The sequence below is a fragment of the Cynoglossus semilaevis genome, chromosome 14 (genome assembly GCF_000523025.1).
Source record: "Cynoglossus semilaevis isolate Cse_v1.0 chromosome 14, Cse_v1.0, whole genome shotgun sequence".
Lineage (NCBI taxonomy): Eukaryota > Metazoa > Chordata > Actinopteri > Pleuronectiformes > Cynoglossidae > Cynoglossus > Cynoglossus semilaevis.
Genome location: NC_024320.1, coordinates 10551508 through 10574613, shown reverse-complemented (window position 1 = coordinate 10574613; position 23106 = coordinate 10551508). Strand labels below are relative to the sequence as shown.

The 23106-nt window shown below is 37.4% G+C and overlaps 2 protein-coding genes across 2 annotated transcripts in view; one reads left to right on the top strand and one right to left on the bottom strand.

The window, feature by feature from the left end:
• Positions 1–1767: 1767 nt before the first annotated feature.
• Positions 1768–12790, bottom strand: igfbp2a (insulin-like growth factor binding protein 2a). Its single transcript, XM_008325023.3, has 4 exons — positions 12360–12790; positions 3874–4055; positions 2747–2887; positions 1768–2409 (listed from the first exon to the last, which is right to left on the bottom strand). The coding sequence occupies exons 1-4, from the start codon at positions 12757–12759 to the stop codon at positions 2251–2253; spliced, it is 882 nt and encodes a 293-aa protein (XP_008323245.1). The 5' UTR covers positions 12760–12790; the 3' UTR covers positions 1768–2250.
• A 2881-nt stretch (positions 12791–15671) lies between these two features.
• Positions 15672–23106, top strand: part of stk11ip (serine/threonine kinase 11 interacting protein) — a 35808-nt gene continuing 28373 nt past the window's right edge. Inside the window, 12 exon segments of the mRNA XM_025062592.1 lie at positions 15672–15844; positions 16030–16097; positions 16753–16955; positions 17047–17121; positions 17196–17291; positions 17408–17515; positions 17601–17672; positions 18563–18692; positions 18789–18892; positions 20022–20111; positions 21137–21178; positions 23057–23106. The exon segment at positions 23057–23106 is cut by the window's right edge and continues 4 nt beyond it. Coding sequence (XP_024918360.1) covers positions 16031–16097; positions 16753–16955; positions 17047–17121; positions 17196–17291; positions 17408–17515; positions 17601–17672; positions 18563–18692; positions 18789–18892; positions 20022–20111; positions 21137–21178; positions 23057–23106 — 1037 coding nt within the window. The 5' untranslated portion in view covers positions 15672–15844; position 16030.

Genomic DNA, 23106 nt, shown 5'->3' with positions numbered 1-23106 from the left:
GATTTGCATGTAAATCCTGTGGGTCACTTGAAGCTCCAACACCCACACAAAAAAATGACAACAGCATCAGTGGTAAAGATTTATTTAGCTTTTTTCTTCTTCTTCTAAGTGCAGCATATTGGTCATAATTTTTCAGTCAGCCGCAGCTCCACGTACTTTGACAGGGCTGTCACTTTTCACTGTGTATACTTTCCAAATAGTTGAAAGTATAAAAGAAAGCACTGTCAAAGTCCATTTTAATTTAGACCATCTGGAGAAGTAATGAAGTAATGAGGATGACCAGTGTAGGACAACTAGGTGTAAATCAACCACAGATACCTTCCGCTTCAACAAAGGAAAAAAACAAACAAAATGGAAGTTCTACTAAATGGCTTCTGTCCTTGAGTGCACTGATGAGTGCAAAGATCCGGCCTGTAGCTAAGTCTTTGTTTTTTCAATAGACATCGTCTATTCCTGGCCCTTCGTTATGCTATTTCTTGCCTCGTTAAAACCCATTTAAATACACACACATTAGAGGGAACTCATCACATTCATAACACATCATAAGCTATCTGTACATATAGAAATATTTACATTAAATATACCATTGAGTTGGTACATTTTCTTGAGTTTTAAAAATATTGCATTGTCCACCACAGTGTTTCTTGCCAAAAAATAATGCCTTTGTGCCTGCACAGGGCAATCTTGCCAAAACATAATGCCTTTGTGCCTGCACAGGGCAAACAAGCTGCTTACTGAGGTTCTCAACACTGCTTTTGTGGAGTTTTTGGCCTAAAAAAGCAGACGCCAGATACAAGCATCTGTATGCGAATATGTTTTTTGGTTCTGGAGTTTTACCACATCTCAAATAACCCCTTTTTACTGTCATAATGCTGCTTGCTGACCATTGAAGCCTTTGTGGCCGCAAAAGGGGGAACATGGTGCTCGATTTATACTTTATTTGTTAAAATAATCCAAGAAGCAAAAAAAGTGACAGCCCTAGTCAAAGAAGGTCATAATCAAAAGTTCAAACACATATCCTTTGTTAAATTATTTGCTGGTATGTTTTAAATCACTCAGTTGTAGGTTAAGCACAGTAACTGATTTCAGAATTTAAAAAAAGACATTAATGTGAAAATTAAGGTGAAATATTTATCAGGTGTGTAATTGATGTACTCTTTTCCTTTTCTAATACCAAATTACTGTTTAAATAAAGTTCCTGTACTCACAAAAACCTTCCTTTCTTTTCAAAAGGTGATTTGTTCATGCATCACTCACCGTCTTTTCTTTTGCTTCGGCTCGTTTTAGACATTTCTCAGCTACCATGACACTTTAGCGTACCTACTTTTAGCACCTACCTGTTAGATGCAAGACAAAGGTCTTTTGGCTAATCTTTAACTCTGTCTCTAAGTGTTCTATTAGCTGATTTTGGCCATATTCCAAGTAGCGAGGCTATATTTTAGCTAAAGTATCTAACTAGATTTATTGTTTTTGTTTATAACTATTTAGCTTAGTTACTATAGTTTTCCTCACACCTTTGATATATTCATTGCTAGCTTTTAGCAGTACTTATATTGCTATATAATCAAAAAGATTAAAAAATTCAACTTTGGCAAAATGTAAGGGCTACAGTATGAAAATGACAACAAGGCTTAGCAAAAAGTTTCCAAAAGAGTGTGTAGACCTTTCCAAATTCGCCCTTTATAAATCCAGTTGATTTACTTGACAGGTAAAAATGACATTTGGTCTTCGTTTTAACATAAAGAAAAGACAGTGACAGGTACAAAATGAAGTCATTACCATTTTAATAGTTTTTGACCTGTAAATCACTGGGGAGCCTCAAGCAATGTGACCCCACCCTTCTCTGTCCAACATTAAATGCACTTGCTCTTGCCAGCGTGTCTTACATTTCACCATTAAGTGTGCATTAGAAGTGAGTTGTATTTAAAGTCTACTACTGTTTAGCATACGTGGGCAGCAGCAGTCTGCAAGCTAGGGCAGGAGAGGAGCTGGATGGGAACAGCTTCCAGGCATCTCCTCTTTCAACACATACAGTACAAAAGAGCGAGAAATGAGCAAATCTGAGCAAAAGTCCCAGTTAGTAAGGCAATGACTGTGGCGTCTACTGAGGCAACTGAGACTGACCTGTGTCCTACATCCATTTGTCAGGGACCTAAATGTCAACTAGAGAAACATAAACACATACTGAGATAATATTTAGCTTACTCAGATGTTTCCTTTTTTTCACATTTTTACTTTATTTTACCCGCTCTAAATCTGGGATAAGTCAGGGATTTCCAGATCCAGCTCTGTCAGGTACTGGCTACAGTTGGGGTCACCCCTCACAGTGGGGGCTGATGGGATAAGTCGACCCGTGTGGGGGTTCACGCACCAGCACTCTCCTCGCTGACCGTGCAGAGACATCTTGCACTGAAACAAGTGAAAAAAATTGTTAACGTTTGTTTGTCTGAGCAAAACTAACTTCAAGAACCAAACAATGTCCCCCCCTAAAAAAAGTCCAAGAAGACTAGAAGAGATCTGTTTTAGGTTCTGACAGGTGAATGGTCAATGAATCACTTGTAGCATTAAGCAGTAACAGGCACAGTCAATAGGAAAAGTAGAACCGTTTTTATGCTAAAAGATCATTTCTAGAGGTAAAATACTTTTAATCCCAAATATTTTAATAGTAATGATGTAAACTAATAGATATTTATACGTCCATATTTGATGTTCTCTGCACACTCACCACCAGATACCCAGCTGTTACCTGTTTGAGGTTATACTGCCCCCTCTTGTCACAGTTGGGGATGTGCAGGGCATAGAGGTCCTCCAGAGGACCTCGGTTATCTCTGAAGGGCATCTTAGATATCCTCTCCAACACCTGGTCCAGCTCCTGCTGACACGCAGTCTGGTATAAGGACGAAAAACAAAGAGGGCGGTCAGGTTCGCGGCTATTGCGCCACTAGGGGGCAACACAGCACTGACTTTTTAGGTTTTAGTCACGCAGACCGTCATATTTGGGGGGGTTTAAGAAAAAAAAGACAGCATCTGATTTTGTATTTGTTGAGGGGTTTGAGAAAAACAAAGACAGCATCTGATTTTGTATTTGTTTTTCGCTTCATGCTATTGAGCTCAGAAAATTTTTGTTGGCGTTTTGACAGTGTAATGTGTTGTATGTATTACATTATACTATAGGCAAACAGGCATGCATCATTATGCCTGTTTGCTGAAAAATCCTTAAGATAACCTGAAAATGGGAATCGATTTCTGTACAGCACCTAGACTGTNTCTGTCATTGGGTTCCACACCAATGACAGAGACATTGAATGAAATGTATCACAGTTAATTACGTTGTAATAAGGTAGGTCCATCCATCCATCCATTTTCATCCACTTATCCGTTGCCGGGGCGCGGGGGCAGCAGTCGCCACCCAAATCACACTGCACCGTACCAACTCCCCAAACCTTCCTGCGGGTGGTGGTCTCTGTCATTGGGTTCCACACCAATGACAGAGACATTGCCTCTGGGCCAAAGCGCCACGTAATAAGGTAGGTGTCCTTTCTAAATATGACAAACTTTTTTTCTGTTTAGTGGTATTGTCTTTATTTGCCTGTTTTATTAGCAAACATTTGTGAATGTTTGGCCAAGTTTATTTTGAAGGGAAAATATAAGCTCTATAATTAAAGGGGTAGATTTTTTAATTTGACCTTGACAATCACAAAACTTCATTTTTAAGGGCAAATTAAAACATCTGGTCCAAGACATGAGTGATTTAATATAAATAATAATAATATAAATCCAAACACGTCCATTACTGCACAGTGATCTTGTCAACATTCATACAGATTTACAGCCTTATTTTACCGTTTCTAACACCTTTGCTTTTTTTCTCACCTGTCTGGGCCTCGGGGGCTTCACCTCCTCCACCTTGTTGGTCTTCATCTTGGTCTTCATCTCCTGCCTATGCTGACGAACAGCACTCTCCTTGGGTCCCAGCCATGTGGTCTCTTTAGTTGGCTTACGGAGGACAGGGATTTCGCTTACACCTCGGTCAGGAATGGGTTCAACCACCTCTCCTGCAGAGATTGAAAAGAATAATAAAGACCAAAAAGGCAAAGGAGTAATCAATATAAATGTAAGGATCCATCAATGTCTGTTTTTGCATAATGAAAAAGGCAGTGCTTTTACTGATAAGAACAAATAAGACTGGAGTTCTTGTTCAAGGACACTCATGTAAAGCACTTAACCCTTGACATTTCCAGACCACTGATCCCCTGTGCTGTCCTCCTGCCCTCACTTTGGTAATGGATTAGACCTTTTAGAGGCTGAAAGTGGCCTGGATAAGCTGTGATCATTTTTCACACTGACACAGTGGGTGAGTGTGTGCTGCTCTAATAAAAGGATTTTGTAGAAAAATGGTTGACTTTGACCGTGAAGCTGTTAAGGTTTTAGTTGGTCCTGGTCTCTGACATCCACATCATCAGATTGACAGGCATGCAGAAAAAAATGTGGGGTTTTTTTTACTTCTAATTTTGCCTAAACATTAACATTTTTTTTTTACTCTACTTCTAATTTTGCCTAAACATTAACAATCACTGCAGGGTGTTTTTAAACAGAGGAAAATCCATCAGTCAGGATGATGGATGTTCCATTTTCAGGCTACGCTTCTCTGAACAGTTGACACCCTCAGGCCCTTGTCACTGGTCTGGCCTCGGGACTGACCTTGAGAAGATGTCTTTATTCCTGTTCTACTCCTGACCCTTCATCTGAGACAAATTAGTCCCACAGTACTCTGGTGTAGCTCCCATGATCCTTATAGGGCACTTAAGAGAGAATGTGAAGTATCTGTCGATACCAATATCAATTCCGATGCTTTCTTTTCTCCTCCAGCATACCGCAGGCTGCTGTTGCTGAGGCGATAGATGTCGCGCAAGGTAACAAAATTATATCTGTCTATCTATCTGAGTCAGTTTGAGCATTGGGGGTCAGATGGGCTACAGTTGTTGTTTTGTTTTTTTTCAATGTACAATCCTGAAATTTTGACCAATATCTGACCGATACCGATCTTGAGTATCAGATGGAGCCTGTATTTGTGTTGTCTTTTAATCTCTTCCAGTAGCTCCACCATTTCAACTTTCAATTCTGTCATCACCACCCCCTAAAGGTGGATGCTCCTGTTAACCTGCTCTTCACAACTACAGCTGATCAGCAGTTGAATTCTTGTTTCTGGAAAATAATGGTCTCTTTCAGACCATTATTTTCTTGACCTTTCCCTCTGTCCCTTGACTCTCATGTAGTGTGTTCCAGTCAATGATTTCTAGAGTCTTTAGTTTTCTGTTGCCAGTTAATGTTCTGTTAAGGGTAATTACATGTCCCAAAACATTTAACATGTGTAGGCTCTGCAGAGCCTGTGCCACAGCACCACACAGTGGTCACAGTAAGTGCTATAAATGCAATAGATTTAATTATATATTTTTTTTGTCTGTGCAATTCTCCACATCCTAAAACTAGTCAGAGCCAAGCAGCAGACGAATAACAAACAAAGGGAGATGAAAAGAAAAAGCAAGAAAAAGTCAAGGTGTCTGCGAGTGGATGGTTGAACAGTTACGCCAGGGTCAGACTGTGACATGCAGACTTGTTGAAGCGTTTTTGTTGGAGGCCAGAGAATGATTGTCCGCGCTCCACAAGAGGTACATTTGACATCCGGTCATGGAATATTATCACAAAAGACCTAAAAGAAACACGGGGAAAAGGAAATTCCAAACAGAGCCTCTAGCCAGTTATTAATGTGACAGTGTTGCACGACTGAGTTCGCTCGCATGCTTGTCTCCGTGTGCGCACACAGAGTGTCAGGAGCTGACTTTTGTTTTGCTGCATTACATAACAACTGCAGTATCCAAATACAAATTCATCACATCCACTCTTCTGCACAAACCTGAGAAAATCTGTCCAGTACAGTGGAAGAGCAGCAAGGTTTTTTTAGAGGAAGGGGCCACACAGTGGTGGATGTGGTTAGTGCACCTTACAGCAAGATTTTCCGGTTCCCTGTTAGTGTGTGAGGGATTTCTCCTGGTACTGCAGTTTACTCCCATAGTTCAAAAACATGTAGATTATGGAATAGGCTGATGAGTAGATCCATCTGATAGGTCAATGACGATCATCACACCTGACACACCTGTCTGTAATCCTACAAAAGCAATGACTTTTGTGTAATTGTAGCTGGCTAAATGGATGCTGATGTGAAGGCTAAGTGTATAGACACAGCAAGAAATCACCTAAAGCAGAACCAACCCTTTAAATACAGGAATGTTTACAGAAATACCCTTTCAGCACACTTCACAACTGTGAAGTAGGTCAACTGCCACTTAAGATGTTTGTCAGAGGGCACTGTGCCAAGGAGCTGCAGTCCATCATCTGTTGCAGGGCCTGGTGGGACTGTTTTCCTAGAAACTCGTATTGGGCAGAGTGCACTTGTGTTTACCTTCCAGGCTTTTTGGCTTGAAACGCTCATCTGCAATCAGCTTTGGGCAGGTTCTGGCACGTCACGCACTCACAGACACACTCTAGGGCGATTGTATGAGACCTGAAGTAGGACATGAGCCCAGACAGGCTGCAACACATCCAAACATGAGGGCATCGCACACATCTACTACTGACAATCAACCACTGAAGGTTGGTTGGTTGATGGGCTTTGATGGCAGAACTGCATGAAGAAAAAACTTGTAGTCTATTCAGGCACAGGGACAAAGAGACATTTTTGGTGATTTGTTTGAAAACAGGGGCCTTAACAGGAAAAGTCCTGACAGTGATTTGGTACTATGATGACTACTTATACCCAATTCCCCCGGGATTGGCTGCGAGCACAAATATTGCCTAGAGCAGTGTTTTTCAACCGTAGGGTCGGGGCCCCACGTGCGGTCGCCTGGGATTTAGTAATTGATAATAAAAAATAACAGATAAAAATATTTTTTATTATTATTATTATTCATTATCATTATTTTTCTCTTTCAAATTATGATTTAAAACACCACACATAATCTTAAACAACTGTATTCTTTGACTTTAATGAAAATTAAATCAAATTAAATACAAATATCTGAGCTGGAGAATCTTGATAGAAAATGTCTCTGGGTTTGATGGAACTTGAAACTGTAATGTTTAAAATGGGGCGGAACCCAAAAAGGGTTGGGAACCACTGGCCTAGAACCTTCTGGTGACAGGCAAGAATCCTATCACCATTATTCTAGATTTTTTTTTTTTTAAATGGGACAGACATAAAGTGACATCACTCAGTAACATTTTAGATGATTCCTCAGTTAATGGGTTAACTCACAAACATTCACCAAAGGTCGAGTCCAAAGGTCAAATAAAGATCTACTTGTCAATTAATACGATTGTGAAATGCTTCAGGGGGTCAAGGGAGAGGGAGTATGTGTGAGGGCCAAGAGACTAAACTGATCTTGCTGATCTTGTAGGGAGTATCACTGAATCACCAAGAGTTCTCAGGACTCTTGTGAGCTTGTTTTAGCTCTAACCCTAACCCTTTCTCTGCAAAAAATAATACGTGTGCAAATAGTCACAGTGCACAACTGACCTGCCTGCCTGCAGTCCACATCTGTCTAATATTAAAATGTCTATTACATTATAAAGAAGAGAACTGGGCGATGGTGACTCGATGCTAATGAGAAGCTCATGTATTTTCAACACTAAAACACCAAAACAACACACACAATTGCAAAATAGCCACTATTCACATTCTTCAGTTTTGAGTTAAGGTGTGTTTAAAATAAGTTGGGGGGTTGTTGTTGTTGTTGTTGTTTTTTACATTTTTACCAAACTACAGATTTTAGTTTTTATATTATTTTTAGGGAGTATGCTAACATTTCTTGATGGATTTGGTATCTCTGTGGTAACATTTAATTATATAATTTGTTGGATCTTTTTTGTAGAGCTGTGTACCGGCCTGTCCATGGACACAGAACCCTGCCCCTTCTGTCTTTTGGGTTAGATTTGTGAGGTAATGTCTGTTCAGTATTGACTTACAATTGACTTTATGCATTATGTTAAGAGTTTATTCTTTACAATAACAAATATTTGTTTAAAAAAAAGAAGAGTTTGCCAAGTGAAAAGTTGCTAATGTGGCTAACCTCTTGTTTTTTCCTTCTATTTCTTTTTGAATTATACTGTGGCAGATGTCAGATAAATCTGGCTATTTAGTAATTATAAATTAATAATAATAATAATTATAAATTAAAGTCTTAGATAATAATAATAATTAGTATTAGTATTATTGGTATTATTATCAACAATAATAATAATGACAACAATAATATTATTAATGATAATGATGATGATGACAATAATGAATTAGTTGATTTATTGGTGTTTTGCTTTTTTCTGGCTTGTAGTGATAGTATTAGTAGTTCATTATTATTATTATTATTATTATTGCCTTTATTCGTTTGTATTTGCTGTTTAATTAAGTTTTAATTCTATCGTTTTGAGTTTTTGATCATGAACAACGTTTTAGAGTGTTTTGACAACTTTTTATATTTGCTCTTTTTTACAGTATGTTTTGACAACTTTTTATATTTGCTCTTTGTTATGACCAACTTTAAACCACTTAATCAGACAATTTATAGTAGATCAACCTTGAACCTTTTTATTGAAATTCCATTCCTTTTTTATTTAATTTGTATTAACAGTTTTATGTTGACAAACCTTTAGCAATTTTAGAATGTTAAGATATTTTGATTTTTGATTTTTTTTTGCTTTATTTCATTATTTATCTATTTTAAATTCATGTTTAGTCATAATTGGATTGGCACTGTTTGCAATGTGTGTAAAAAAATAGTTTTTAAAAGTTAAGATTGACATTTTTTATTATCTCTCTCTTCTAAGCCACTTATAGTCTGTGCTAACGTTTGTTGGCTCTGGCTGTAAAATGTTAGCCATTAATGCTAAATGTATGTCAAATGTGTGGTTTGTCTAATTTACCCTTGTTTAATTAGAGAATTATTCAAAAGAAAAGAGAAAGTAAAAATAAGAAAACTTGTTTGACTGTTCAGATTTTTTCTGGTGTGTTTTAAAACCATTTTTTCCAAATTTCATTCCAAATCCTCATCAACTTGGATCCTGAGCCCGGCCAACCTTCAGTGTCTGAACTGTAAGTCGAAGTAGTCTGCAAAATATATTTCCAAAAACCTGTTTTGGAAATTACACTTGAATCTTAGTTTATATTTCATTGTGAATTACTTTTTAGATTTCAGAGCCCTCTTTTTTTTTTCTTTTTTTTACTATTTTTTTCACATTTCTGTTTTCAGACCTTCAGCCTACAAGCTACAGCACAGCCTGAACCGTAGCCTCGGGCTAAAAAGTGAAAAAAGAAAACTGACATTTAACAAATTATTCTCTTTTCAGGCAAGTCTTCACATGGTGGTTTTTGGTGTCGTATTGTCTAATTGAACTGTTTTTTTTTATTTGAGCAGCTCCTCAGAAGCAGACTGGGATTTGGAAGTGAATGATTATCATGGCTGCTGATTAAATCCTTCGTGTGTTTTGACCTTTTGTCAGCAGGCTGCAGAGTCCACAGCTCAGAGAACAGCTCTGTGTTCTCAACACTGTCTCACACAGTTTATGTTCCACAAAGCTTCAGAGAGTCAAAGCAAACACACGTCTGTCTCCAGGTTAACTTTGACAAAGGCATGGATTTAGAAATCAGTGCAGGTGTTTCTCCATTTAATAACAGTGCTACAGCACTACAGTCCCAGTAGGCTTTAGTAAATATCTTTCCTAGTCTCAGAAAAGCACTTCAAAGATTCACGATTCCTCAGAGTTCACAATACTAGCTTATATTAAGCCAACAAGTACAATAAAATACAATAAATAAGGAAATAATATTACCAAAGAGTAATAACTACTACAAAGCGATACAAGATTAACCAAGCTCTAATAAGAAGACACTATAAAAGGATTCAAGCTAACTAAACGGTAGAAAAAAAGCAGACAACAGGAAAACAAAAACAACATTTTAGGTCAATTCAACTACATTTTCCTCCAAAAGGTAAAAGACATTTAGCTTAAAGAGCCAGAATTTAGCTAAACCTCTCCAAACATTTCCCAGAATGTAGCTTCTAGTTATAGCTTTTGCTAAGATATAGCTGACTCAAAGGAAGAATTTTTAAGCCCCATGAAACCAGTCCATGTGCCACAATTGTTCCCTTAGCCGGACTTTGGAAACATCTGATGTAGACAGTGAGTGACTGTAAACACTGACTCCTGGTCAAAGCCTAAAGTCCATGTTTTGGAAGGATGAATCGTTGTGGGTGTGTATGTGTGGGTATATGTGTGTGTGTGTGGTCTAAGTGTAGCTATTCTTGTGGGGACATGTTTTTCATACTTTGTTGTGGGGATCATTTTTTCCATTCGGGAACATTTTTCAGGTCCCCAATATGAAAGTATTTTGAGTATTGAGTTAGGATTAGAATCAGGGCCAGGTTAAAGTTTTGGTGAGGATACAAATTAGGCAGACAGTTAAGGTTGGGGAGTGCAGTATGTCTATGTGAAGTCCTCCGAAGTCATGAAAACCTGACCTGTTTGTGTGTGTGTGTGTGTGTGTGTGTGTCTTCCTTCTCAGACACCCTGTTGAAATGTCAACATCAATACTTGATGTTTTCTCTATCCACCCTCCTCTGCAGCAACTTCTTGGAATTCTCTGTGAACACCACCTCTCCCTTTTATTTCCACTGTGAATTTTTTATACATGAAGATAGTGGTTCTGGCTGAGCCCAGATGTGTCCATGGGATCACGGCGGAGGATCACTCGTTCCTTTTGTTTACCTCATTTACGCCCAGCTCCGTCCTGTGCTCTGCAGGACCTCGGAAGGAGCTTTGAACAGGTCTAACAATACATCAGACCAGAGCAGAGACAGACTCACTGTATCCAAAAATCACAGCCTTTATAATTCCTTTTTGATATATTGAAATTGTGAACTGCAAGTGCATCACAAAAGAAAACCACAGGGGTGCAAAATGTTTTCAAAAGGGGCCCGAATTCAAAAATGTAAAAACATCCCCTGCTCCTTTTGTAATACTTGAAACTATAATTAAATTTCTTACAAAAACAGAAACAAAAATCTTTCACTTTAAAAAAAAAGTGAAATGAGGCAAACCATGCTCAAATCTTTCACTCAAAAAAGTGAAATGAGGCAAACCATGCTGAACAAGTGCAAAAGGTTCATTTAAATAAACAAATAAACAATAAGTTGAATTGGCAAACAACATATTAGCCAAAAGTAGGTAAAAAAGGAAATGCTGTAGCAATACACTGTCTGATACAGAAGAATAACTGGTAACTGGTAACTGGTAACTGGTAGTGGAAAACGATAAAGACTAGCTAACAATAAATTACCTTAGTAATTATTCTAAATGACATTCATTGTTTTTACTGAACAAACCAAAACACTGATTACCACACTGTGTCATGTCTAGTGAGTAAAAGACTACAGTGGTCAGTGGTCAGTGGTCAGTGGTCAGTGGTGCCTTCCCCAGTTCTCATTAGGAACCAACCTGGACTGCAGACAGGCCGGTCAAGTGCATACACACTCTGATTCATTTGTGCAAAGAAGGTCCCAACATGTGGCCAGTGAAAAGTTTTGAGCCTGTGTGACTGTCTGCTACAGTAGCATGGAGGTTTCTATTGTAGGCCTGAATCCTCATGTACATTCAGCAGTAGTTCTCACCCTTTTCTTTACAATATCTTTTTGTACAAGTAACATCTGTTACTGACAGGACTTAATCCATTTTCTTTTCAACTTTTTCCTATAAAATCAACAAAAGACAGGTCTCTGTCTCTTTCTAGAGACAGCACTGAATTCTTCCAGGAAATAGACTAACTAACTAAAGGGTAATCAATAAATGCAAATAGTTAGCCTTGCAATAAATACAAGTTACAATACAAGTTACCAAATATAGCTGTTGAATTAATGTAAAAAGTTACTCAAGAGGGAAAATGCATGTAGATAAAATGGCAAACCTAATTTGAAAAAATACATATGGATACTTACAAAAGTAACAAAAGACATTGCTAAATGTTAGCCAAAAATAGGTAGAAGTTAGCTAAATTATGACTGCAACTATTTTTTAAACAAAATGAGAAATAGCTAGTAGTTAGTAGTAAGAGAATAATAAAGTAATTGAGAAAGATGGGCCAATGAAGGATACTAAACGGACATCTTTCTTACTTTACAACAAAGACATTTGTTCCAAACCCTGACACAACTGGCCCGAGATCCAGACTTTGGACATTATGAAATGATTAAGTGGAAACCTCTGTCTGTTCTGTCAGTTTCAGTCTGTCGCATCAGAAAATTTGGACTGACCACTGCTCTGCTCCCGCTGCTCCTGACTGGACGCTATCGTCTCGGGGTCCACTCTGTGTCGGCACTGGCCCTGACCCTGCACCAGCTGCTCCAGGGGCAGATCAGAGTCGGGGGTCGGGTAACAGCGTAGCCCGTGGGCGCACCTTGGTGTATAGACGCCGCACGCCTCGCCCTCCTGCCGGGCGCACACCGGGCAGCAGCCGCAGCCCGGTTCGCGCACGATCTCGGCGCAGGTGTCGGTGGGCTGGGGACACAGCGCGAGACGCTCCGCGGTGCAGCCCGGGCAGCGGAACACCACCTCGGCCAGAGAGGCTCCGGCCAGGGAGGCGGAGAGGACCAGTAGGCTGCAGCCTACGTACGAAAGCATAGTTGTAGCTATTGAGCTGCTGCTCTTTATCATTGTCAGGAATCCAAGTGAGAGAAGAGGAAGAAAGTGTGACGGGGAACAGGTGAGGCCGGGCTCACAGATCTGCTGGGTCCTACAAGTTCCCAGGTTTGCTCTCTGGGACACAGATGATGGGGTCTAACAACAAAAGTCACCTTTGTGGATCTATCTGAGCAAATTACAGGTTATTTCAAATTTTAAAAAAAAGCATATTCAACATGGCTGAAGTAGTCTGGTCCACTTACAATCCAATAACTGGCCACACATACACAAACTTTGCCCTCATATAAACAATATTTAATTAGAGGTCTATAGTGGCCCAGATCTGCCACCTAGTGTCTGGGCAGCTACTACAAAGACTCTCATGCATCTTATTTCCAACTGTCATTTAACTAAAACAACTACATTTGGTCCACATCCAAAAATTAAAATGTGGGCCAAATTAATGACAGGACAAATGGCTTTCATCCTAATAGTGTTGGGCAAGATTTTGTACCTTATGCCAATGATGCCCAACCTCTGTGCAGAGGTCATGAGAAGAAAATCTTATTTCACTGGTCTGAAAAAAAGTTTTATCTCCTGAAACAATTTGTCTTCGTCGATGCAACAGCGAGGAACAGATCAATTCAACACTCTTCCTCTTGGTGGCAGCAGATGGCTAATTAATCTGTGTATCTACCTGTTGCCATTCAAACAAGAGAATTATTGAAGTTTCACAGCAGTGAAAGCAACTGTTAAATTGTGTACACATGGAAGCTAGAACGTCAACATATTTCATTCTGTATACTTATACTAATATTTTTATTTGGTGGTGTGCTGTGTGATTTTTCCAATGTTTCTGCAGTGGTTCAAAAAGGTTGGAAAGCACTGTTTAATGTTGGATCAAACAACCTGTTGTGTCTACCTCTATTATTGTGATTGTGAGCCAAATTAATCTGGGCTCATGACACATTTAGCAATGTGCCTGGGCCACATTTATTATTAAGAGCTGGACCTGTAGAAAACAATAAGCTTCTCTTTTAAATACCACAGTGTGGTCTATATACTTTGGTCCTTTGTTTGGTCAGATGAATGTGTTTGGGCCACATCCATTAAATTGGACACTGGGATCACAGGACAGCAGTGAGGTGGGCCACGCTGTTTAACAACTACAAAGTCAACCAAAAATTAGATAAATCTAGATTTCGAAAAACATTTATAATTGTTTACAAAAAATAGTCAAAGTAAACTTGAAGTTAAATCAAAAATAAATGTTAGCCAAGAAGAAAGGTAAAAGCAGAGGAGTAAGTCACAGTAATGACCATAAATCCACCAACTCTATGAAGACACGTTTTAAATTTTACTTTTGAATATTTTTCTTATATGTTGAAATGCTAATTTAACTGAATTTATTGAACCCAAGCAGCAGTGAAAGGACATGAAATGTGGACTCACACGACACAGTGAGTTCTACTCTAGGGCTCAGGCTGGAAGAGTCTGTGTTACTATACTGTACATACATCTCAGCCTGTTAGCTTCGATCCACACAACCTCTTCCTGCAGCTGCTCCCAGAATTTAGGGAAAAAAACAAACAAACAAGCCCAGCCTTCCTAACGTGGAACAACCTTCCCCTGCTGTGGCCCACATGTCCATTGACACTCAATGAAAAAATCACCAGCGGGAAAAGAATTAAACACCAGTGGCCAGTACCGCTGCTGTGCACTTACTGTATGCAGCAATATTTCCTATCGATCTGCAAGGCCAAGTCTTGATGTGCCACCAGGCTAACGCCCTTGTGGGACCCACTAATCAGTGTTTATATAAGGGCCCAGATGTAGAAGCTGTGGAGTGCAACTCTACTTCACAGATATAAATGCAGATTAATTTGTTTTGTGGACCACTCCCTGAATTTCATACTAGTTGCTGTATTTGACGACTGGCCTCCTGGCTTCACCTTATGGATGGGGGAGGGAAGAAAGGGCTGAGTCAGGAGGATGCCCAGAGGGCTGTTTGCACACAGAACCTCAACCTTTATAAAACCACGAATGGGAATGCAATTGCAGAATATTAACCCGGGGGCCAAGACTTGTCTCTAAAACAGCCACCAGCTTACAGGCCTCATAGGCTTTAGTAGAGGGAGGCATGTGATCAGAGATGGACACACCCAGGTGTGCCAAGGGTTATTGTCCCTAATCAAAGGGACAATGAGTACCTTAAACTTAGTGTCCTCCCATTCACGTCCAACTCCTCACTTTGTACATGGTTCCACCTCTAATCAAGTACTGTAAAGAATAGCAAATAAATTGATAAATTTGATCAACTTGAGGTTCATTACTGTTTATCTACTATAAATGGATGTATGAATGGATGAATGGATAAATGGAGGGACGGATAGATAGATAGATAGATAGATAGATAGATAGATAGATAGATAGATAGATAGATAGATAATTTATTTGTTTATTTATACTGTTTATTTATTTGAAGCCATTAAATTTGTAACAGGCATTCTGGCCCTATTGTACCCACCCTTTATTTGGATTATTTGTTGAAGTTTGTCATCTTGGGGTCATTATTGATAATGCATCACAAAAAAGTACTGCGTCACAGTTTAACGAGACTGTGATTGTGGTATTTATAATTTAATTTAATAATTCTGACTTCATTTTTGATATTTTATCAATAGAATTTAATAATTCGGACTTCATTTTTGATATTTTATCAATAGTGAAAAAAAAATTTCAGATATTTTCAAAGAATCAAAATTCTTAAAAATGCAATTATTATAAAACATGCACACCTCTATTCTACAGTATATTAGGCATATTGAAAGGGCTTGGTCATTTTTGGTCGATCCTGGCCACCGGAAAACATGCACACCTCTATTCTATATTAGGCATATTGGCATATTGAAAGGGTCATTTTTGGTCGATCCTGGCCACCGCAGCTGCCGAAAAACTTGTTATGTGATATTGAAAATGTCAACATCGGTGTTAGACAAACTCTGTACAGCTCTGAGTGTTACATTTCTTTTGAAACTGTGATACAGCTTAGGGTTTTTTTTTTTACTGAATTAGAATCTTGATGTTAAACGTATATTTTGTGGTTGTCATTGCGGAGGTGAGCCATTTTTAGTTTAGCTTAGCAACCCGGAAGATACATAAGCAGAACAAACGCAGCTAAATTAGAGTTGGAATTTTAGAAAGCACAAAATGTTTGCTGTACTTGCTGTTCCATAGGAAATGAATACATTGTGTAGTAATGGTTATTTTATGCTAACGTGTGTCCTTTATGAATGCTTTCAGGATGGCAGTTTCATCTCACAGCGGTCACTCGCTGGTACACGGTCTGGCCAAGCTGCTCCGAAATGATGGTACAGTAAAGCCTGGCGCACATTATTCACCAACACAAAAATATCCGAATACTACATAAGTGCCGTGTTACAAACACTACTGATGTGTACTTTTTATTCGTATAATTACTTTGATGAGAAAAGGAATGAATGTCAGTAGAGGTAGGGGTTTTTACATGATGCTTAAGAGTTTTGTTATGATGAACAATACGGTTGGATTCCTCTCTTAAAGTAGAGTCTTTCTTCTGAAATGCCAACGTAATACTTTAATAAGCACAAGAATAGTGTTCACCAAAACAGTCAAAAGGAATAGAGTTAGCAAGCAATTTGACAGAGCAGATTTCTACCAAAAAAAGAGCAAGACATAGCTAAATAGTAATCACTTACAATATTTAAGTTTTTGAAAAGCGAAGTCTGCTGTTTAAAAACTTTTTTGTTCAGACCAAATGTTTGAAAAGTGCAGGCAGTCAGATGCTGGAAAAGCCTGAAGATGGAATGAGGTTGAAACTGGCTTGAATTTGTCCTACAGTGTTATGTAGCCAAACTGGTGATTCTTTACACAGCATTTCATTAAAGTTCCACTAAAAACAATGTAAAAAGAAGTTTGATCTTGTTACTTCTTCACAGTGGCTTTTGTTTGTCATACACCTGAAGTCATTTTTTCTTCACCATGCAGGTGACTTAGTTCTGGATGGCAGCAGCACACTAACTCTGCCAGCCACCAGTCTACAACACCTGACCAGGTTGTTTGAACAGTATTTGCTGTCCAGGAGTCAGCAGCATGGCTTCCTGGCGCTACCATCACACCCTGCTGACACCGCTTCCCTGCTGCAGCTGCAGTTCCTCTTTGATGTCCTGCAGAAAACCATCTCCCTCAAGGTGGGCTTTTAACACAACCACATATATAATAACACACACAGCTTAAAGATGTAACGAGGTGTGAATTGTATCTTGTTTATTTTAAATGCAGTTGATCAACCCACCGGATGTCAGACTTCAGTCTATGGTGAAAATCTTCCCGTTTAAGTCACTGAAGTATTTGGAGGTAACATGCACATTAGACACCCTTCTCTTAATTTTATGTAGTGTAATTTACTGTAATGTTATCTTCCTTATTAGCTGAAAAGAATTCCACCACACTGTCTGGAGGGTCTTCGAGGAGTTTACTCCCAGCTGGAAGTGTTCACTTGCTCCAAGAGCCTGAGCTCCCTGGAGGTACTGTACTGAACTGTACTGTACTGTACTGCACTGTACAGTACTGCACTTCGCTATAGCGTACTGTTTTACCTGATGTAAAAATGTCCCTGTGAGATTGACTTTTCTTTTTTTAGGAGCTTCTTTCTCTCTGTGGAGGAGACCTGAGCTCTGCACTGCCTTGGCTGGAACTGCACACGCTCAACTTCAGCTACAACTCTATCGCCTGCCTCGACCAGTCACTCGTAAGACACCCGTTCAACCAGAGGAAGTGGTAGTTCTGTTCACTGACAGACAGTGTCCTCATCTGACTCCACCTGTCGTTCACAGAGTTTACTGAACGTCTTGAAATCTCTGGATCTGAGCCATAACAAGATTCAGAAGTGTGCTGAGTTTCTAAAGGTACATCTGATACGTAACTTTTGTTTGGAACAGTGTTACTGGCTTCATTATGAGGAAGGGCCAACTTAATATTGGAATATGGAAACATATAAATAAAAATAATAATGATACAAAATATACCTCCAAAACTAGAGCCTTGAATGTCTGTTCATAACTCTGTGTATGAATGCTTACGATCTTTAATGTGGTAATAATTTTAGTTAAGTTCCTTGTACAACACCTGCAACATGACACTTAGGGCTCGTTCTGACATGGAGATCCAGCAGGGGGCAGTGTGCAAAAGGAACAGAAACTCAACTGAGGTTACAGCCACAATGCTTTGGGATAAAAACAACCTTTTTCGAAACACTTTTTTAATTCCAAATTTAACTTAAATTCTGGGGTTTTTTTTAAGCCTGAGTATATCTTAAAAAAATAACTATTAAATTTTACATTGGAGTAAAAAGAAGAGAATTTGGCGATTAAAGTCAGAATTTAAAGAAACAAGCACCTCACTTTGAAATAAAAATTAAAACAGCATTGATTATGGTATATTATGATATTTTAATAATTGAAAAAAAATCTTGATGTTAATTTTATCAAAAGTTGTTTTAACCACAGAATCCTGAAAATAAATTCCGTTTATTCAGTCTCGGAGGGCTTTTTTTAACTCTCTGTGCGTGGATTTTAATGTTAGTAATGCCAGTAATGAAAGTTGAATAATGTGAATCCTACTTGTTGGTAGGTTTAAATATTCAAGTACATATCAGGTGTGGATAGTGGGTTACCTTAACCGTTTAAATTTTGAGCACAGATTATAATTCAAATTCTAAAATGAGTCCAAAATAGTTTGACGTTTGATGTACAACAAATGATAATACAAGCTCTTTTCTTTGTTATTGTTTTTTAAGCCCTTGAGTGAACTAAAGCACCTGAACCTTGGCTACAACTGCCTGCAGAGGGCGCCAACGCTCGGCCTTAGCGCGAGGACCAAACTTCTCACGCTCATCCTCAGGAACAATGAGCTGGAGACTATAAATGGTAAATGAAGTAAATCGGTACTGCAGTTGTCTCCTTATTCCATGTGTTATTTTTTAATCTATGCTAATCGGTTCTCTGTACGACTGTACTTTGCAGGTGTAGAACAGTTGTCTTCTCTTCAGCATTTAGACCTGGCCTACAACCTCCTCCTGGAACACGCTCAGCTCGCTCCTCTCTCCATGTTGCACTGCCTTAACACAGTATGTAAACTCACACATGTTTTATTCTCTAATGCAGGTGTGTTCAAACTCTGGCACCCAGACCGATTAAATGGGACCAGCCCCCAACTGCTTCATGTTATGACCTGAAGAAAACATCAGCAGCAAACCTGAGTTCTGTTTGAACTCTATACAGATATCCAAAAACATTTTTGTAGCAATAAACCTGTATTTGGGCTAACTGTTAGCTATAAAAGTTAGCTTTTAGAGCTAACTTTTCAGTTTTGAGCTATTACTACATGTGGCTAACTTTTAGCCTTATGTTGCCAAAGTTCTTGCTGTTTCTAACTTAACTTTTAGTCTTAAAAACTCATATATTTCAATGTTTTGTATAACCATTTGCTATTTTGTGATTAATTTTAGGCTCTATTTTGCGCCTTAATATTATTGTATAATATTAATATTATAATAATTTTATTATGTTATTTTTTTCCTCACATTAGGATATCTTTTGGCTTCTTCAGTTATATGTATATATTTTATGCTGTTTTTCCACTAATGTTAACCACTCTCTTGCTAAACTCTATTTGTATTATTATACATGTATGACTTACATTTGAGTTATACTTAGTTTCAGATTTTTGATTTGATTTTTGTGGAATAATTTTGTGGAGTTTCTTTAACACTTGGCAAAAGTAAAATCTGTCTTACTTTTAACTCTTTTGTTTTATTTTGAGTTAATTTCTAGTTTTTAGTTCTTAGTTTTTTATTTACTTTAACTACATTATAATTATTTAATTTATTTTGAAATAATATAATTTCTAAATAGCTTTTGGCAAACCAATTATGTTTCTTTCTTTTTTTGCTGCATCTAGTAAGACATTTAAGAAGTTTCATTGTCAGTTGTAAAATGAGGCTTAAAGCTACGTTTATGCTAATACAAATTTGCCTATTTGTTGCTATTTTTTAGCTTTAACTTTTAGGTATTTCTATGCTTAAGATATTAACTTTCTAATCATGTATTGTGTTATCTGAAAAGTTTTGTTTTTTACCCAATTCAAAAAATGTTTTTGCTCTAGATAAAAAAAACAGTTACATCTAATGCATTTTTTGAATGCATTAGATGTAACCTTTACTGTGCTTACCTGAATTGAATTATGTCTTGTTGTAGCTCAGTCTGGAAGGTAACCCACTGTACTTCTTGAAAACACATCGCACCTGCACTGTCAGACATCTCTCACCAAAGGCTGCAACTCTTAAAGTGAGTAAGACAAAATATTGGTTCTTCTCTGAGATCAGTGTTTTGACCACAAATGTCAATGAATTTATTTTGTGAATATAAAAAAAGGTGGTAATCATAATGTGTTTAAATGTTATGATTCAGAATTTATTACTGAATTTTTTTATGTGTAATTGTAATAACAATTACAAATTGTGGTCAAATAGTACAAACCATTCAACATTTGAATCTTTATGTTTGGTTTTTCAAATTGTAAAATGAATTAGTTTCATAATTATTATTTTATTATATATAATTTTAAAAATAAAAATGCTTGAAAAGTTAGTAGAATTTTAAATGAAAAAGAATAATGTAAAAAGAAGCCAAGAAAATCAATTTCTATCAGTCATGAATCAAATTTCATGTATCTTTTTACTATAATTTAATTTATTTCCAAATGTTTTAGGATACAACAAAACAAATAAAGTTTTAGGGACCAAAAAGTTGGTTTTCAAAAACCGGGACATGGTAAAACTGTTTTCCAAACAAATAATGTCTGTAATAATAATCTTTTTATATCATTCAAACACAATTTTAAAGATTTATTTTCAATGTCAACTATATCTATATATTGTAATGTACACTAATGCTATTGTACAATTTTAATATTTAATTTTAGGTTTTATATTAGCTCTCTGATATAACAAAAAATACAATGTCCAAAATTGTAAGGATAATGGATTATTGATCATCAATTGACTTTACTATAACGCAGTACAATAGGCATATAATGTAAATAAATCAATTTAATTGCTTTAAAAAACATATGATGGTATTTGTGGCTTTTGTGTTTAATCGAACAATTTAAACAAATGTATTTTCTGTTTTATTTTATATAATGCCTGTAAAGTGTGAATTACCACAGCATAAAAAAAATCTTAAAAACAATACTTTAACTTAAGATGAGGATATGTTTAATGAACCCTGTTCTTATCTTCATTTTTCCACCACCAGGTATCAGGACATAAAACCAAACTGACACAGCAATTTATTTGTTTGCTTTTCAGCTCAAACTTGATGGTATTCAACTTTCCTCGACTGAGATTTCGGTAAGTTTCTCCAACCTTTGACCGTCTGCGACCTTATTATTTCTATCATGATAATTGAAAATAACGGAACTTTACAATCTTACATGTCAATCCTGAGCCCTTTTGTGTGTAGCGTAGCTTTAAAACAACAACACATCTGCCAAGTGGCCAATTATCCTTGCACCCTGCAATTTAGGCACTCGGAATTGAACATGCTACATTTCCCGCAAAGTGTTATTTTCCCTGTTTATGTAGTATTAAAACCAGGTCTGGCTCTAGAGCGTGTTATTTATCATTTTATTTTAGATTTAATGTGCTGAAATTCACTGGAACACTTTTTCCCAGACACTCGGTCTTGCACTCGTCTATGGGTCATGGGACTTTTTCTTTTGAGTATTTTTTTTTCTAACCTGCTACTTGAAATTTAATCAAGTTTGAAAAATATGATGCATATGATTAAAAATTATACATTTTACATTTGATAACGATCAACATAACATTTGGGAAACACAGCTTGAGGCAGCATACATTTTACATTTGATAACGATTGGTCCACATCTTGGGGCGAAAAAAACATTTGGGAAACACAGCTTGAGGCAGTTTACAGTTCTAGCAAAAATTACTGGGCTTTTTCTTTGGCCAGGACTTTTTTAGTGCTTTTATCCAAAATGAAATGTTACAGATATATACGACATAAACCATTCAATTGCAACATATTTAAGCGCACTTTTCTCTACATCACTTCAGATCCAAACATAATTCACAAAGCCATCTGAACTGTTTATTCAGCCAAAGTACAAAATGAAGTTTTGTGTTAAAATGGTTTTGCTCGTAAACAATGGAACCCCTGTATTTGTGCAGCAACTGTATGTTTGCGGTAATGTGCAGTGTTTGACTCTGTAAGTAAACAATGGAGTTCCCCAAGGCTCAGTACCTGGTCCAGTCTTATTCATTTTATTATTAGGTAATATTATTAAAAAGCATCATATAAACTTTTATTGTTACGCAGCTGATACCCAACCATACTTTTTCATGCATCAAGATAAAACTAAACAGCTATTTAAACTCCTGGAATGTCTTAAAAATGTGAACAACTGGATGACCTGTAATTTCCTTTTTTCTAAACTCAAATAAAACCCCTGGGTGATTATTCCTTGCCCCAAACATCTAAGTGGGGCTTTATCTAACTCTATTATGGCATTTGATAACATCACCCAGGCCTCCTGTTCCACACTTGGGAATTTTGGAGTAATTTTTGATCAGGACTCCAGTGCAAGCGTCTCTCCACCGGCGCCCTGTGAAATCTATATCAGGATAATTACTGGTACTTTATTTATTTATTTATTTATTTATTGCAGCCAACTCTACCAAAAACGTTACATATTTGACTATATTGTTTTTATTTTTTCCCAGTTGTTTTTAGGTGGTCCTGTTGTATAATTGCTCCTGGTCCTTCTTCACTCCCTTTCTCCTCTTTTCTCTTACCACTGCTGTCCTCCCCCCTTTTTTTTTTTTTTTTTTTTTTCACTTTGCCCTCGCAGGCTGCTAAAATGGGTCTGGATCTGATGGAGATTTTTTTTTTTCAAATTGAGAAGGGAGTTTTTTTTTTCTCCCCAATGTTGTGAAGTGAAGTGCTTTCTTGGAATGTGATTAATCTGGTTTTCTGTGAATATTAATTATTATATTTATTTCTTTGTTTAATAAAAATAATTTCCAGTGTCATAAAGCATATAGACATTTTTCATTTCTGATGGAAACTCAAAGAACATCACCCCTGCCATGAGATACAGAGTAGGGGAGTGAAATGCAGTGGTGTGTGTATATATGTGTGTGTGTGTGTATATATATATATATATATATATATATACACACACACACACAGTGACACTTTTTCTGCAGGTTCTACCCAAACCAGGTCTGCTGGTCATCCCAATTCAGACCTCACATTC